Raw genomic sequence first — 15,615 nt, forward strand, 5'->3', positions numbered from 1 at the left:
GTGTATATCGGTAACTTTAACACCACATACAGTATAGCATAAGCCGAAAGCTTGATCACTGGAATTTAGAATAGTTCCTCGCCGTCCAAAATCCGCCTTTGTTCCAAAACCCAAGACGTTTACCAAACTTAGGTTACCTGCCACTCTACGCCATCCATACCCGTCATCATTACGTATTCCATCATCATCCCATGCATAGCCTATACTTCATCAAGACACAGAAGAACACAAGCAACTCTACTCAAAACATTCCCTTCTTCACACTACCCCCAAGCTTAGCAAAGAACCCACTCTTTTTACTTTTCATCCTCGTCTTTTCCTTCTCCTGACTTATCACCGTCGCCGTCTTCTTCAGCAACCCCCACCCCTGCTGCGTCTGCGTCTGCGTCTGCGGCTGGTTATCCGCCCCGGCACCAGCACGACAAGAAGACGCCGCAGTAAGTGGTGACGTTGCAGCTTCCTCTCCTCTCGAAATCCCAGTGGTGGCTGTAGACAGCTCACTGCCACTGCCGCTACTGTTGCCGGTTACTGGAGAACCGGGAGAGCCGGAGGAGCCGGAGCCCGAACCGGAGCCGAAGCCAGAGCCTCCGGTCATGCCGAGCTTTTGGCGCAGGTTCAAGAGAGATGGGGACTTTTTGACGAAGGGGGAGGCTCGAAATCGCTTGCTTAGGCTTTGGCTTTGAGACTGGGTTGTCGTGGGTGAGGGGAGAGCTGATAAGTCGTCGTTTTCGCTACAGAGGGTCGTTTCTACCGAATTGGTGTTCTTCTCTGGTGCTGTTTGTGGTGCTGCTGCTGAGGGTGCTGCTGGCTGGTGTCCTTGCCGGGAGGTGGCCTGGTCTTGCGTTGTGGTCATGGTGCGAGTGGCCAGTGGACGAGGGAAGATTACAGATTCGGGCTCCTTGCTACGTTCCCCCGGTTGCTGCTTGCCAGCCGTTGCTGATATTGGTGCTGGTGCTGGTTTTGATGCTGCCCTGGAATGGTCGAGTCCACCAATGTTGGTTTCAGACGCGCAGGCCACCGAGATCCTCGAAAGTGCCCCTTCCAGGTTGAGATCATGCCGTCTCTTGACCCTTTCAACAACAGTTTGTCCATGAGCTTTGTGGCCCGCTGGTGATGCCTCATTGAGTATCTGTTCTCGCTTGAGGCGCTTCTCGTCTGCCAGGGTTAATCGGGGCTGAGTCTGGTACGGCAGGGCCCTTATGCGCTCTTCCATGGGGACCTCAACAATATGTTCACTAATTTGACGGCGGTGTTCGCCGTGGGCTTGCTTGTCGAGCTTGTCTTGGCGGCAGATGGCTTTGTTGGTATCGGTTTTTTTGAATGCTCTGGCTGCGTCCTCAGGTACATGGCGATGCTCTTGTTCTTCCGGGGCGGCTTCGGAATCGTTGTCGGTGTACGACTTGCTTGGTTTTCTCAAACCTGTTGTCCGGCCGGCTGCAGTCGGGGCCCTGTTCAAAGCAGATATCGCTGCTTCTTGCCGTTGCTGCCATTGAGTAGCTGGATCTGTTGCTGCCGCTACGGTCCTAGCTTCTCTCATCCTTTGCTTCTTGATTTCGTGTGTCTTTTGCTCGGCTAGCACATCGAGAAGTCGACGCGTCAGTTCCTCGGCATCGAAGTGTCCCTCCTGTGCCGCCAGTCTCGGCTTCCTAGGCTTTGCCGCCATCCGTTGCGAATATCCATATCCTTGAGGTTGGAGTCCAGGGGCGGGCTGGTAGTGGTAGTTGTTGTCATAGACGTAACCTTCCATGTCGTCTTGAGTGCAGTGGTCTTCGTCTTCGCTTCTCTTCTTTTTCTGATGACTGTTTTTGAGACTCGGGCCGTCCTTGTCGTTCGTTCCACTTCCGCTTCCTTTGAACCATTTGGTGAACGACATCTCGAAGAAGGTGCGACGGCTGAGCTGATGCAGGCAGGAAGGATGGAAATTATTCAGCGATTTGGCTCGGAGGCGAATATTTCCCGGTGCCCGTTGAGGTATGTGTAAATGTTAGACGTGCAGTAGCTGCCAGTTCGACAGTATGCATCACTCAACGTTGTTCGACCCGTTGCCTTGAACGGCTCTTGCTTTATGACACGGCCCTTGCCGTAGCTCATCCCTTGCTTGTTCTAGACGACTTATCCCGAAAACCTGGCCTCAGGTAGTGATTTTGATGACGGATGGAAAGTACAATAAGGAGTTAGATAAGTACTTTGAAGGGCGGGGGCGACAGCAACAGCAAATGATGGTAGGTAGCGATGATGGCGATGGTCTTGAGGATATTTAGGTTGCTTTCTTCTAGTTGGCTTCGGTTGGATTGCCTTTGCCCCCAAGATTGTGTCTGAGTTTTCTCAACAAAGGACAGTTGTCAAGGGATGGACACATCAAAGACGACGGGTGGTATGACAGGAAGAAGCCGTAAAGGGCGAGCGAGGACAGGAAAGTATATACCTCTACCTTTGGTACTTCCAGGCAGTTCCCGTCTTGTCCTAGTCGTACCTGAATAAGACTTGTGACCCCTCATTGAGTGGGCTTCCCTCCCCCAACTCTTTTTGATCAGAGGCGAACTTTGTCTCCATATGATTCTCGCCAAGATTGACATGACGGGCAAAGCTGGATCGCTAGGTAAATTGGATGTTACGCCAACCATTGTTCCTATTGTGTATGTCCTGGTACCCAAGAGGTTCTAGCCCTTTAGGTGAACGACCGACTCTACTTTACTCTACAGAATACAGTAGCAACGCAACGTGCTGTCGCATTCAATATTTATGTGCATGAGGCCATGGTACAGTAGAACAGCGTGGTAGCGAACAGTCGACGGGCAGCCAAATGCCGTGAGGCCATGTTCGACCATTGTCACATTGTGAGAAGGCACGCGCGCTGCCTTGGAATCTTGCAGATGAGCGACATGGACGAGACATATAATCTGACAATGTGTGTCACTTGACTTGCGCTACGCCCGTGACTGGGGATTATACCAAACTGGAATGGGATGAGGGGGTATTTTGCACTCGTGCCTCGCTTGCCCTTGGACCATTATTAACGAATTTGTGAGCAGTTAGTTATTAGTTTGAGTACGCCCGTCTTGCCCCCTTTGCGTATTGTGAACGCCGCGATTCATGCTTCAACTGTGTGGTTCAAGGCGACTGGCTGCGGATAATCGCTTCCTGAGAGAAGTTTAGGAATGAATCTTTTGTCTTGGCTCTACCAGACAAAGTAGCTGGTAACACGCCGACCGCACATACTGAGCTGACAAGGAGTGTGAGACAGACAGACAAAACAGCCGACGACCTCGATCTGGAATTCGAGTAAGCATCGATCACCAAGCATGTTGTACCGTTGCTCATTCTCATCTCGTTGATTCTCATAGCCATTCATCCCTTGGCTCGGGTCGGACCTCCACAGATAGCGCCTGGCCACCATGCGGGGCCCCGACTTTTCCCTTTTTGGAGTTTGCTCTTCTGTTCGGGCTCCGGCTGACCAGGTTCTCCAGCTTGTTATCGTTGAGCATGCCAGGCAGTCCGGCGGGCGTAAGGGCGGTCAGTAAGGCACGGAGCCTAACATTTCTGGGCAGCGGATGTTTGGGGCGCACAAGTGCTACGCGCGACAGCTTCAGTTTCTCGGAACTTGTGGCGGTGATTGTGACACTAAGCAGTTGTGGAGGATCTTGTCAACGTCAACCTGCTATCACCACCATCTCGAGTCGTCATTGTATATGGTGGATGGATAAGTAGTACATATGGAGGCAAGCGGCATCCGTCCCCTCGAAATAAAGTTTGATGTTTTGTTTTGGTGTTTGCACGCCGAGTTCTCCGCCCGAATGTACCGACCACGGCGCGTCCGTGGACGGACTGACGATACGTCCGTAGTTAACCCTGTTGTGACGGACGCTGTGACGCTGTGGCGCGCCATGTTTGCTCGTCCGTCTCGCCCATTGATCGGTCCGACCAAGCGAGGGTTGAGGCTCTGAACTCCCTTGCAGTGAGAGGAGTCGTGGGTGTCTCACAGGACCCAAGACCACCACCGGAAGAGACGATGCTGCTGGGCTGCTTCAGGCTGGTTTGGACGACGTGTCGACGCGACGCAGTTTGTCGATATCCACTTCCCTGCAGGGGGAGGGGGGTCGCTGGACTTGGTATTGCAATGGAGTTCTTTTCTAGACTTGGTATCGCAATGAAGTTCTTGCTCTAAAATAGAATTGGAGAGTAAAAAATGAGGTTTGGTATTGAATCGATGTTTTGGCTAGATTTGGAATTTCCTAGAACATGAAATTTTACCTTAATTTGATATTAGAAAGCTCCTACTTCTGTTTCTTCCTTTTCTTCCACTTTACTTCCCGCGCCTTCCTCTTTCCTATATTAATACTATTTCTCTATTTCACATACGCACATTAAATAGATTTATTTCATAGCCTAGATAGTAAATAAGACACTTCCAATCATAACGTTCCTGTTCAATTTCCTGCCATGCCTTTGTGAAGAAAATTATATAATAAAGATGCATTACCAAGAAGATGCATTATTAAGAAGATGTATTACCCCAAAAAAGAAAAAAAGAAAAAAATTCTTTTCTTTTTTTACCTTAATTTAATACTAGGGTGTCGGATACCAAGTCAGTATACCAAGGGGCATCCTATTCCATGTCAAATTCGATTTGAAATCATATACCCGACTTGGTGTTGACTTGGAGTTTTGGCCCATGTCCAGCAACCCCCCCCACCCCTCTAGGGTTGGCTGTTGGGAGATCAGTGGGGTTGGAGAAAGGTCCAGACTTCCGAACTGTTTCGTTGTGTCGTCCCGGCCCTCATTTGAATCTTGGGAGGCCCGGACCCTGGGAGCCCGGCGGGTGGTTATTCGAACATGGTAAACCTGCCTAGTTGGGCGTGTTAGTGGTCAACCCACTGTTATGAGCCCTTTAGCTTCAACAAGTCCTGCACGTGTGAGCTTGCCCTGCCCCATAGCCGGTAGGAATACGAAGGTCTCCTTTCTGTTCCCTTCTCACCATTCTCGCTTGTTCGGCCCCTCAAAAGGGCTCTCTGTAGCTTGACCTTGTCATGAAAAACAATGACCTGAAGTCCGATGTGAGTGCGGTGTCAAGAGAATAAAAAAAGAGAATAAAAACATGCCGTCTTATCAATCTCCACAAACCGGTCTTCACGATAAATGGCACGCACTGGCTTGCTAAACGGACTCGGCCCGCACTTTCAGCACCACCCCCATTCCCATCTCGAGGTTTCTTCCTTTTGTCAGTCCGTCAGATGTGGCCCTCTTTTTGCTCTCCATCGTCATTTCGCATTGCAGAGTGCGCCGTCCGCTTCTTCTTTCTGCTTTTGGAACGACCAGTTGCGGTCTGACGACTGCAAGCTGTCTCGGGCCCCAGGCCGTTGCAAGGGCCGACAAATCATTGAGGCGAACGGAGGACAGGAGTCAAACAGTGCCACTCGTGTCCCATCACGAAAGAGACTTTGGGTCGGTAATTACCTACCTGTCTTCGTCTACGGGACTTGTATGGAGAATAGACGGAAGTAGTGTACCTATTTAGACCATGAACCAAATAAACTACCGTCCGTTCACTGACTGACCTGACCCATCAGCCATTACACTTTTAAACCCTTGGCCGCGGACGGGACCTGCGAGATGAGGAAAAGGAAAAAAAAGGGGGGGGGTTATCATTGGCACCACTACCTAATCACTCAACCACTCTCATGTTTCCGATATCCGTACTACCTATTAATACTACTGCGTAAACTGTTTGACCTACCTAGACTTGTCAATCATTCCGTCTGGTAAAGGAGTCGAGATGGCCATGGTGCCGTAGCATTGAAGCATTGATTTCCCATCCTCTCGAAACGCAGGAAAAAAGTCCATGCCCATGTCGGAACCACCACTGTCGGACGCACTGGCAGGCCCCCCGCTGGAGCAGTCGCCGTCGCAATTACAGCCTACACCACTGACCGAGTCGCGCCGGCTGATCAGTCAAGTCAAGCAAATGCTGGGTCTCACGGGGTCGGGTCACGCTGAAGCTGACGATCCCCAATTGCCCGAGCTCCTCCCCAAGCTCCCCAACCTGGACCTGGACCTGGATCTGGGCCTGGAGCTGCCGGCCGATCTGTGTGCGCCCATCGAGTTTGCATTGCCGCTTCAGTGTACACCTACAAAACTAGGCACCACTCATCCATTGCTAGCAAGCTCGGCGGGTGCTGCCGATCCGCATCTCCTCCACCAGGACCACCAAAACACCAACAAGACCACCAATCTCGACGACGCCACGACCGCCGCTACTTCCGCTTCTGCCGCTGCCATCTCGTCAACAACACAGCCGACCTCAGCAGCAACGCCATCGCTCCTCGTCTCCCAGGGCGCCCTTTTGCTGCCAGCCGACGACGACCATCCCGGCCCCGGCCCCTCCTCCAATTACCGCGGCTCCTCTGCTTCTGCCGTCCTCGACGATCCCTTCTTCTGCCGACCTGTGGGCGCGCCCAATACCCATACCACAGACACTGCCACCACGCCTGATTTCCATCCTAGTCTGATTCTCAGTCAGACACCCAGTCCGGGTCCGGGTCCTGTTCCCAGTCCCCAGTCTGAGTCGACTTATAGCTATAATCGCAATGATCCGCACCGACCGTGGCCTCCGCCTCGCAAAGAGTCTCTGAGAGTCGACAGCCCAACGCCGTGGGTGAGCCTCCCGCATACTACACCTACTACCACCACCTTCCATACCATACCTTTCTTTTTCTAGACAAGCAACAGCTGAACTGACATGGTATGACGTGGTTTCGCAAGTTCGATCAATCGCGATCGAGACGTGCCATGGCATCCATACACATTGCCGTTATTGGCGCCTACGGCGCGGGCAAATCCTCCTTTGTCCAGCGCGCGTTCCGTCTGCAACGACCGCCCGAGCTAAACATCTCGACCTTGCGCATGGAAATCCATGGCACCAGATACCTCGTCACCCTCGTAGAACTTGACCTTGACGGCTTCAAAGACCTTGACCCCGGCCAGTCCATACAATGGCCCAAGCAAATAGACGGCCACATGTTCCCCCACATGCCCGACGGCGCCCTGATTCTGTACGACGTCACCAACACGGACAGCATCAACGATCTCTCCCCAACCATGAGTGAGCTTCTTCAGCTTTCCCCTTCATGATGCTTTCCCCCCCCCCGAGACACATGTCTGACAAATACCGGCCTGTGCCGCAGCTTCCCTGGCCAACTCCTCCCTACCAACCATACTCGTCGCGACGAAATGTGATACCCCTGCGAGCATACGCCAGGTGGATATGAACGCCGTAGCACACAGCTTTCCCTCGTGTGTTGCCCATCTGAGGATCTCGTCCGATATTCCCGGCGGCGCTCGTGAAGCCCTCTTGACCATGATCGACGCCATCCTGGCCAACAGAAGAGGTAAGTGTTGCCCACGCTCATCCGCCCTGGCTCCATTATGGTGCTCCACGAACAGGAGATGTCTGTTCGTTACCATAGGAATGCAAGACATAAGACTATCCAACAAGACAGGGCTAACGTGTCGCCCAAGTAGAAGCGCAAGAGAGACCGAAAAGGTCGGTTTCGAGACGAAGAGCTGCTTCGGCCGCTAATCTGGATGCTACCCCCGAGGTTAACGGTCGTCCCATCAGCCAGCACAGCAAACACAGTAGAGCAAGCTCGGACTTCTCGCTCTTGAAGGGCTTTGCGCCTCCTAGCGGCGACGGTCCTCACCAGAGATCCCAACTTTCGAGGTCGCCGAGAATGGAATATCTACATGCACAATACGGCGCTTCCAACCCGCAATCATCAGACATCCCTGAGGACGGTCTTCCACACGCATTGTCAGGCACGCTACGTACACCAGGGATACGATTGGAGAAAGGGTCGGAGACCTTCATGGATTTTGAAGAGTTGGATCTGGAAAGCCACCGCTTGTCGGACGATGTAGCCACAATGGCTCGCAATCAGGATTATCTGGAAGACGAGGCCCCTAAACTTGCCGGCGTCACCTTCGATGAGCTTATCGACAGGATTATAGCTCCAAAGATGACAAGGGCGGACAACAACTTTGCCGACATTTTTCTGTGCTTGTATAGAAAGTTCGCTACGCCATGCGAGCTTATGAGCGCGCTCCTTTCGCGGCTGGACCGTTTAAGGGACGACACGGACATGCCGTCTTTGCTGAGCATCGAAAGCCAGATGCGCGTCATTGAGGTTGTTGCGAAATGGCTGTCCCTTTACCCCGGAGACTTTGCCCGAACAGCAACGAGGAGGAGATTGGAAGGACTAATAAGCGACTTGGCAACGAACGAAGTCTTTTCCGCAGCAGCCCGGCAGATGAAGGGGAACCTGGAGCAAAAGGTGATGGACGACGATGATACCTGGTGGGCAAAAGCGGACCCGGTCGACGACGAAGATGACGAGGAGGCTGGTAGGGACGTAGAGCGGAAACTCGCCGAGTCTGTGGCTTCAGTGCAGATTGACGAGTCGGGCGGGTATGATCCTCGACGTCCATCACACAGTTCAGAGCTCTCGGGTGCTGATCCGACTGCGAAATTCACCTACCATTCCATCGAAGACTACGAGCGCGAAGCCGCGGCCTTGGTACCCTCTCCCGTCTTACCGCCGAACAAGATCCGTTATCACAGCTTCATGGACATCGATCCCGACATAATCGCCGACGAGATTACGCGCATTGATTGGATTATGTTCAGCTCCATCCGCATCCGCGACATGGTGCGCCACGTTAGTCTGCCCGCCGACCAGAAGGAGAAATGCCGCAGTCTCAAGAACGTCAATCGCATGGTCTCCCACTTCAACCACATAGCCCAATGGGTGTCCAACATGATCCTCATCCGTGACAAAGCCAAACATCGCGCACCCTGCCTAGAACGGTTCATGGTCATCGCCCAGCGCTTGCGCACGCTGAACAACTACAACGGCCTGGCCGCCGTATTGGCCGGTATCAACGGCACCGCCATCCACCGACTCGCGCAGACGCGAAATTTGGTTTCGGCCGACGTACAGAAGCGGTTCGCTCGGCTGGTCCTGCTCATGGGCACGCAAAAGAGCCACTTTGCTTACCGGCTGGCCTGGGAGAACACGCCGCTACCGAGGATTCCGTTCATCCCCCTGCACAGACGTGATCTTGTCTCGGCAGAGGAAGGAAGCAGGACATTCGTGGGGCCGAATAATGATCGGATTAATTGGAAGAAATATGAGGTGCTCGGGGAGGTGTTGCTGCCCATAATGAGGAGTCAGGGACAGCCATATCCGAACTTGACCAAGCACGAGCCTAGTAGGGAGTTGATACTTGATATGAAGATGCCGACGGACGAAGAGGTTAGTTTTTTTTTAAGTTTTTTTTTCCTCTACTTCTTCTACAAAATTTCCCCTTTTTACCGCTCAAATTGTCCTCTTTTGCTTCATAACCGCCTTTGTCTCCCTTTTTGCCCCTGACAGTTACCTCTACGTTTCCTTTATCTGCCGAATCTGTCTATCCTGTTTCTTTGAATATCCATTCCTTTCAGAACGACAAAACTATTGTCATTGGCTTATTCCTGGGGCAGACAAATGCTAACCTGTTTTCTTCTCTCCCATAGGATATCTACCAGCGCAGCGTACAAGTAGAGCCGTCAACAGGTGGCGAGTCAACTACCAGGAAGAAATTCGCTTGGCTCGTAAACAAATCTTAATTCGGATCGTGGACGGAGGAAGGAAGGAAGGAAGAGCAAGGCGTTGTGGATGAGCCAGAATCCCAGCAGGGTTATGTAATACCAAAGGCGTGAAGGGAAACAGGTCGGCAGGATGGAAGGATGAGTGGGTGGGTGGGCGGACGGAAGGATGGATGGATAGCAGGGATATCAATGGGGTTGGGGAAAGGCGATATGTCAATGCATAGCATAGTGTCATGGTCATTACATTCTTCTGGCAACCTCAGCCTATATTACCCACAATTGTACCAAGAGCAGAGCCATCCTAAAGCGCACCGAGAAGAGGGTGGATTCTAGAAGCACCAGCACCCACAAATCAGAAGAGATTGTGTTGGTGAAAGATCTCCGAGGCCAAGAAATGACAGTGTTGAATTTCAATTCCAGGATTGGAGCAAATATGTCGAACACGACCGTGGTACAGAGCTGAGGGAAGTTTAATGGAGGATGAGGACTTGAACATGAAGCACCAGTTAAACATGACCATACTTACATTCTTTTTTTCTTCGATATGTCACACACATTTTAGACATTGCAATCTACTCTACCCGTCCGGTAGGCGACCTTATCAAACGGTCAAACACAAATGACGATGCGGTTGTAATTAACACTCTCTCATAATCTTCTTGCCACCCACCGGTTTTCTTGACAAATTGTTTCCCTTCGTCCCTATCATACCACGCCTATAGTTCAATCCAGGTCACTGTATGCAGCCAAAAACCACCAAACCTTCGCTTTGTCTTTCGAGACGGAAATCACTCATTCAAATATCCTGGCTCCTTGATGCACAATCATCTAGCCCGACCAACTTCTCACGAAACTCACATTTCAGATCTTGGCGCAAGTGCACCAAAAAGACCACCGAAAATGTCATCAAGGATGCAAGCACGTACTCTCCTTGACCACGACAGAAGCGAGCCAGCCGGATGTTCGGAGGTAACTGCCAGCGGCTGGTGTGCAAAACTGAACAGCAATGTGGGATAGGAAAGGTCATGCGGGCTATACGCTCTTGCGATATACTTGCTGGCTGCCTTGGATGCCCAGCACAAACCAACAACACCAAAAACGTGCATCGAGATGCACGTCTCCACCGTCAACAGGTGTTCAACTCCAGCTGAGGGTGCATATTCATTTCGTTTTTCCCATCATGACCAGGAAGCACAAAAAAACAAAAAGATCAAATCTGACTTGCCCAGCATTTCCTCGGCCTATTCCTACCAACTGTAGGAGTAAGAAAAAGTGAAAAAAATAGGAGTCGACATCTCCATCTCAACGCTCTATCCCAAACCCCCAGCGATCGTAATCCAGCGCGCCACCTGACGGTGAAGATGTCTCTGCAGAGTGGAACCTCTCTCAAGTGTCATCTTCATTGCTTAGGGCCACGCGCAGCAAGTCGCAGGCTACCCGTGCGAGTGGGTGACCACCGCAAGGTTCGTGCTGGGCGCCGCTGGGCTTCCAGATTTGGACATGGAATAGAGACATTGAGAAAATCAAGTGCCTTCAAACCCACCTTGACCATTACAGTCGAATATTTGGCATTTTGATCTGATACATATACCCTGATCCAACTTGCCTGTAGGCGCTACAGAGGGGTAGTGGCCTGTGCTGTGTGCCAAGATGGAGGTGATAAGATAAGAACTTGGGGAAGATGATGTGCACATTGCCCCCGTCCCTGGGTGGTCGCGACTGGCGCACTTTGTTCTCGAGAACGACTCCGTCACGGAATTTGATCAGGCTCTCCAAGTCACGGTATAGGAGAACCCGAGAACGCAGAGTCTATTGACCGAAGACGGTCAAGCTAGCTGCGCATACACAAGATGCACAGGTGACGATCCAAGTGCGTTCAGAACCACTCTCCTCTCTCCCAATTGCGCTCCCAAGTTTGCGTAGCTTACCATCCCGACTTGCACGGAAAACAGACCGTAAGGGGTTGCGACCATCAGAGTCCAGAGCTGTCAGCTTGAGCTGCTGTTCGCTCAGTCATTACGAGAATCGCAACGACACGAACCGGACCGTCTAAAAAAACAAAACACGAATAATTCAACCCTAATGAATCCGACCGAAAACCGAAAATGCTCGCAACAACACCCTATCTCACCATCCGGCGTCCCTCGCCCACCACGGCCGAATTCACCCTAACCACCTGTCCTCCTCTCACCCTCCCCCTCCGAGCCGCCTTATTCGGCGTCCTCTGCCTACGCTTCATCGCCGTTCTCTCCGTCATAATCGGCATCTACGCGGCCTTCTTCTCTCCGACGGGGTTACTTCCTCCACCCATCTTCCCCTCCGGCCGCATCTCCTTCCTCGACTTCGACCTCAACAATTTCCTCCTCCACATCCTCCACCTCCTCTACATTTCTCGCCCCGGCCAGTACCTTGCCTCCCTCGCCATCTCCCTTCCGCCCTATGCCGTCCTCGCTCTCTCGGCACTCACCTCGTACATAGCCCTGTTCGCGCGTATCCACACCACCGAGTCCCTCCTAGTCCTACGAGGGTTGGGGATTCAAATGTCCAGCAGCGTCGGCGGAGGTAATTTCTTCCGCTTGGGGGGAGGTACCTTTATGAAGAGGACGCGGTTCATACCGACCGAAAAGATACAGGATATCCTGATCAACGAGGCGTTCAAAGGGTTTGAGGTCAGGTATTACCTGGTGATTGTGGTGGAGGGCGAGCAAGATGTCGTGGTTTGCTTTCCGAGGCTGTTGCCGAGACGGAAGATTGTTGAGAGGGTGTGGAGGGGCGCGAGGGGGTGTTTGTATGAGAAGGATGGACCGGTGCTGAGCGCGGGAGCTGGTGGTGGCGGGGGGAGTCATGGGGGGAATGGAGCGTGGAGAGGTGGGAGTGGGAATGGGAATGGGAAGGGTGGATAGTTGCTTTAAGACATGGTGCAACTTGTAGGAAATCTGTCTCAAGTTGTTGAGAGCGGAGCGGGCGTTTTTGCTTACTTGGTTTTATTAGTGTTTAAACACCCAGTGATATCAGCTGTCATGCGTACATATCTCTGGGCTTCTATTCCTTTTTATCAAACTTCGAATACTCCAGATCCATTTCTCAACCAAATATCAGCACCACCGTAATGCCAAGAGCGGTACAGATGCTGCTGTTCCCCCTACGTACGTGTATGAGAACGCTCTGTCCCCAATATCTTGAACTTTTTAAGAGTCGTGTCGAAGGGGGTTTCTTTTCCTTCAAGTGGCCAACGAAGACGTCGAACAAGTACAGGAGAACATAATATAGGCTGACACCATTGACTCTTCCTTCGTTGCCTGCCACGTACCGCGGCTTCCAGCTCGGTCTGTACCAAATGGGTATGTCCTTGCGTGGCCTAGGTTCCGATTTGCCTAGGCTTGAATTGTTGAGACTAGCCCGATGAACTGGTGATCTAGACTAGACAAAGATATTAAGCTCCGTCAAGCTTGAAAGGCGATCGTTGCTTAATAACGTCCCCTTCCTGGCGCGCTTCAGCAGCCTATATTCAGGGCAGCACCAGGAACATCCCATTGGACGTAGGTATGTCAATTCAGTCTTTCGACGCCAATCTTGACGTGCTCGCGGTTTCCTCGCACTTGTGCTGTAGCTGCCGAATGAGATTGAATTTTGATAAATTTCTGTTATCATGAACCCAATGCCGCTCAGCTAGAAGACTCCTGAACAGGCGTTTCCGCACCCCCTGCCTTTGAACGTCCACCCTTCTTATTCTTGTCCTTCCTCTCCCTAATCGCGCTCCTCCAGTTCTTGGTCTTCGTCATCTCCTCCGCGTTCTTGAAGCCAAAGCCTTGCGCATACTTATCATTGACCTCCTCCGCCGAAGCCAACAACTGCCTCTTGAACAGTGGCGTATACGTGCCTCTGAACTGGGCCTTGTTTCCTCCCTCGTAGACCTTCTTGATCCCCTTGGGCGGCGCAGGAGAAGCGCCCTTGATCAATTTCCGATCGATATCCGGCTTGATCGCGACAAATTCCAGCAGCCGGTTCGCCAAGATTTCGTCCATCTTCCTCTCGCGCCAGGTACCCCAGAGCTCCGTCACAAGGCCCTGTGCACCGTACAGGCTCATCGGGTCGTCCTCGCCCATCCAGACCCAGTCGATGGAGTCAACCATTTCGACATCGCCCTCGGCCTCCGGGTCGTGCGAGTCCTTGCCGTCGCCGCTGCCGCCAGGAACAACAGCGTTGGCTTCGTCGTCAGACAGCTTGGGAAAAATGCAGTCCCACAGAACCAGGGGAACCTCATCCGCCATCACGTAATTCGGCTTGCGCGGGTTCTTCTCCACATCGAGGAGCTGCTGGACGATCGACGGCGGCTCGAGGCCCTGGCCTACGAGAAAGAGGACGGCGACCATGTGGCGGATCTGATGCCACAGGAAGGCAGAGCCGCGCACGTGAAAGTAGTACACCTTGGGATGTGACCCGTCGCTGCCGGCGGGAGGCTGGAATTCCGGCAGGCCCAGGTACGGCAGATCGGATTCGAGGTCTTTGACCTCAACAATGTCGGACTCGAAGATGCGCCGGCTGAAGTTGGTGATCTGCTTGCCCGGGTCAATCTTGCAGAAATTGCGGAAGTCGTGCACGCCCTCGAACATCTTGGCGGCCTTGCGCATCATGTCGATGTCGAGCCAGCCTTGCTTGCCGCCGCTCTTCTGACCCGATGAAGCCAGAGGAGGCTCCAGGGTGGAGGGCATCGGCGCGAAGGCCGGCTGCGTGAAGAAGTACCGGTATTGCCGCTCGCGGCAGGAGAACCGGGCGGAGAAATTGGGCGGGAGATCGGGCGCCCAGGCCATGATCCTGATGTCCGGGGGCAGCAGCCGGTTGAGCACCCTGCAGTAGGGGATTTCGTCGGCGATGGGATCCCATTCGGGCTTTTGGTGGTCTACCTCGGCGGCGGCCTTTTCCGAATTCTTTAAAGCTTGCTGCTGAGCAGCCTCGGCCATTACCACGTCGTCCTCTTCATTTCCAGTTTGTTCTGGCTCCTCCTTCGGCAGCGGCTTGTTACTCCTCACTCGAATACCAATAACCTGACCGAAAGCGCTGACGCCCCTATCAGTGCGTCCACACTTGGAGTACTCCCAGGGACCAAAATCAACCTCATCTGGCCTTTCGGGGAAAATGAGGCAGCTCTTGACGAGCGCCTTCCACAGCTCCTCCTCGATGCTCGGCATCTTGGCCGACGACTGATACTCAAAGCCATTGTAGTTCTTGCCGAGGTAGGCGAACTTGAGCGCGATCAAGCGGGTCGAGTACTTCCCTGGGTCGAACTTGGCCGCCTTCTTTTTCTTCTTCTCGGCCGCCTTCAAATCGGCTTCTGTCGAAGTTACCGCGGCGGCAAGGGCCCTTTCCTCCGCCCTCTCCTGCCTTTGGATCTCCGGTGCCTGCTCCCTTCTTTTCAGCTCCTCCTCTAGCTCCATCACCCGCTTGACCAGGCTCTCCTTTGGCCATCGGTCGTAGTTTGCCGGCTTGTGCACCATCTTGCTCGGCTCCTGTGAAAGAACGGTTGGCCCCTTTGCGAACGTCCGTAGTTGGAACTTGATCCTGTTGAGCTTGGATGTAAAATCTCCAATGCTCGACTTGGAAAATGTTCCACCAACACCGATGGCTTTGCCAGATGCTTTAAGGTGACTGAGTGTCCGTATGGACCCCGGACTGTTCATGCACTCGGCCTCAACTTTATGAGTGTCTCCCCTTTCTCAAACCAGGCTATTTTCTGGTTGGTTGGTGTTAGAAGCCGTTTTGCAAACTCTATCGGGTTTAGACATACCAGCTTCGTGAGCGAATTCGCGCAAACCCGGAAGGTAATTTTTGAATAATGGGTTGGTCCTCGATTCATGAGATGATAAAACGGGCGAGTCGCGTGTTAGGCAATGAGAGTCTCACTTGCACGAGACTCGGATTCGTCTTATCGACGGGGTCTTTTTTGGGGGAGGGGGGGGGGGGGGTGGCCCGGC

The 15,615-nt window shown here is 52.7% G+C and overlaps 4 protein-coding genes across 4 annotated transcripts; 2 read left to right on the top strand and 2 right to left on the bottom strand.

Annotated features, from left to right (window-relative positions):
• Nucleotides 1-241: 241 nt before the first annotated feature.
• On the bottom strand, nucleotides 242-2,245 carry NEUTE1DRAFT_123074 (uncharacterized protein; the record flags this gene model as incomplete). Its single annotated transcript, XM_009853855.1, has 1 exon — nucleotides 242-2,245. The coding sequence occupies one exon, from the start codon at nucleotides 1,871-1,873 to the stop codon at nucleotides 242-244; it is 1,632 nt and encodes a 543-aa protein (XP_009852157.1).
• A 3,594-nt stretch (nucleotides 2,246-5,839) lies between these two features.
• NEUTE1DRAFT_83897 (uncharacterized protein) lies at nucleotides 5,840-9,849 on the top strand (the record flags this gene model as incomplete). Its single annotated transcript, XM_009853856.1, has 5 exons — nucleotides 5,840-6,652; nucleotides 6,760-7,099; nucleotides 7,182-7,385; nucleotides 7,813-9,308; nucleotides 9,569-9,849. The coding sequence occupies 5 exons, from the start codon at nucleotides 5,840-5,842 to the stop codon at nucleotides 9,659-9,661; spliced, it is 2,946 nt and encodes a 981-aa protein (XP_009852158.1).
• Nucleotides 9,850-11,748: 1,899 nt separating this feature from the next.
• Nucleotides 11,749-12,766, top strand: NEUTE1DRAFT_83901 (uncharacterized protein; the record flags this gene model as incomplete). The annotated part of the gene is made up of 1 exon (XM_009853857.1): nucleotides 11,749-12,766. One exon carries the CDS (start codon nucleotides 11,749-11,751, stop codon nucleotides 12,544-12,546), a length of 798 nt encoding a protein of 265 aa, XP_009852159.1.
• Nucleotides 12,767-13,265: 499 nt separating this feature from the next.
• Nucleotides 13,266-15,078, bottom strand: NEUTE1DRAFT_83903 (uncharacterized protein; the record flags this gene model as incomplete). Its single annotated transcript, XM_009853858.1, has 2 exons — nucleotides 13,266-14,559; nucleotides 14,707-15,078. The coding sequence occupies 2 exons, from the start codon at nucleotides 15,076-15,078 to the stop codon at nucleotides 13,309-13,311; spliced, it is 1,623 nt and encodes a 540-aa protein (XP_009852160.1).
• Between the last annotated feature and the right edge of the window lie 537 nt (nucleotides 15,079-15,615).

The sequence above is a fragment of the Neurospora tetrasperma genome (assembly GCF_000213175.1).
Source record: "Neurospora tetrasperma FGSC 2508 unplaced genomic scaffold NEUTE1scaffold_4, whole genome shotgun sequence".
Taxonomy (NCBI): Eukaryota; Fungi; Ascomycota; class Sordariomycetes; order Sordariales; family Sordariaceae; genus Neurospora; species Neurospora tetrasperma.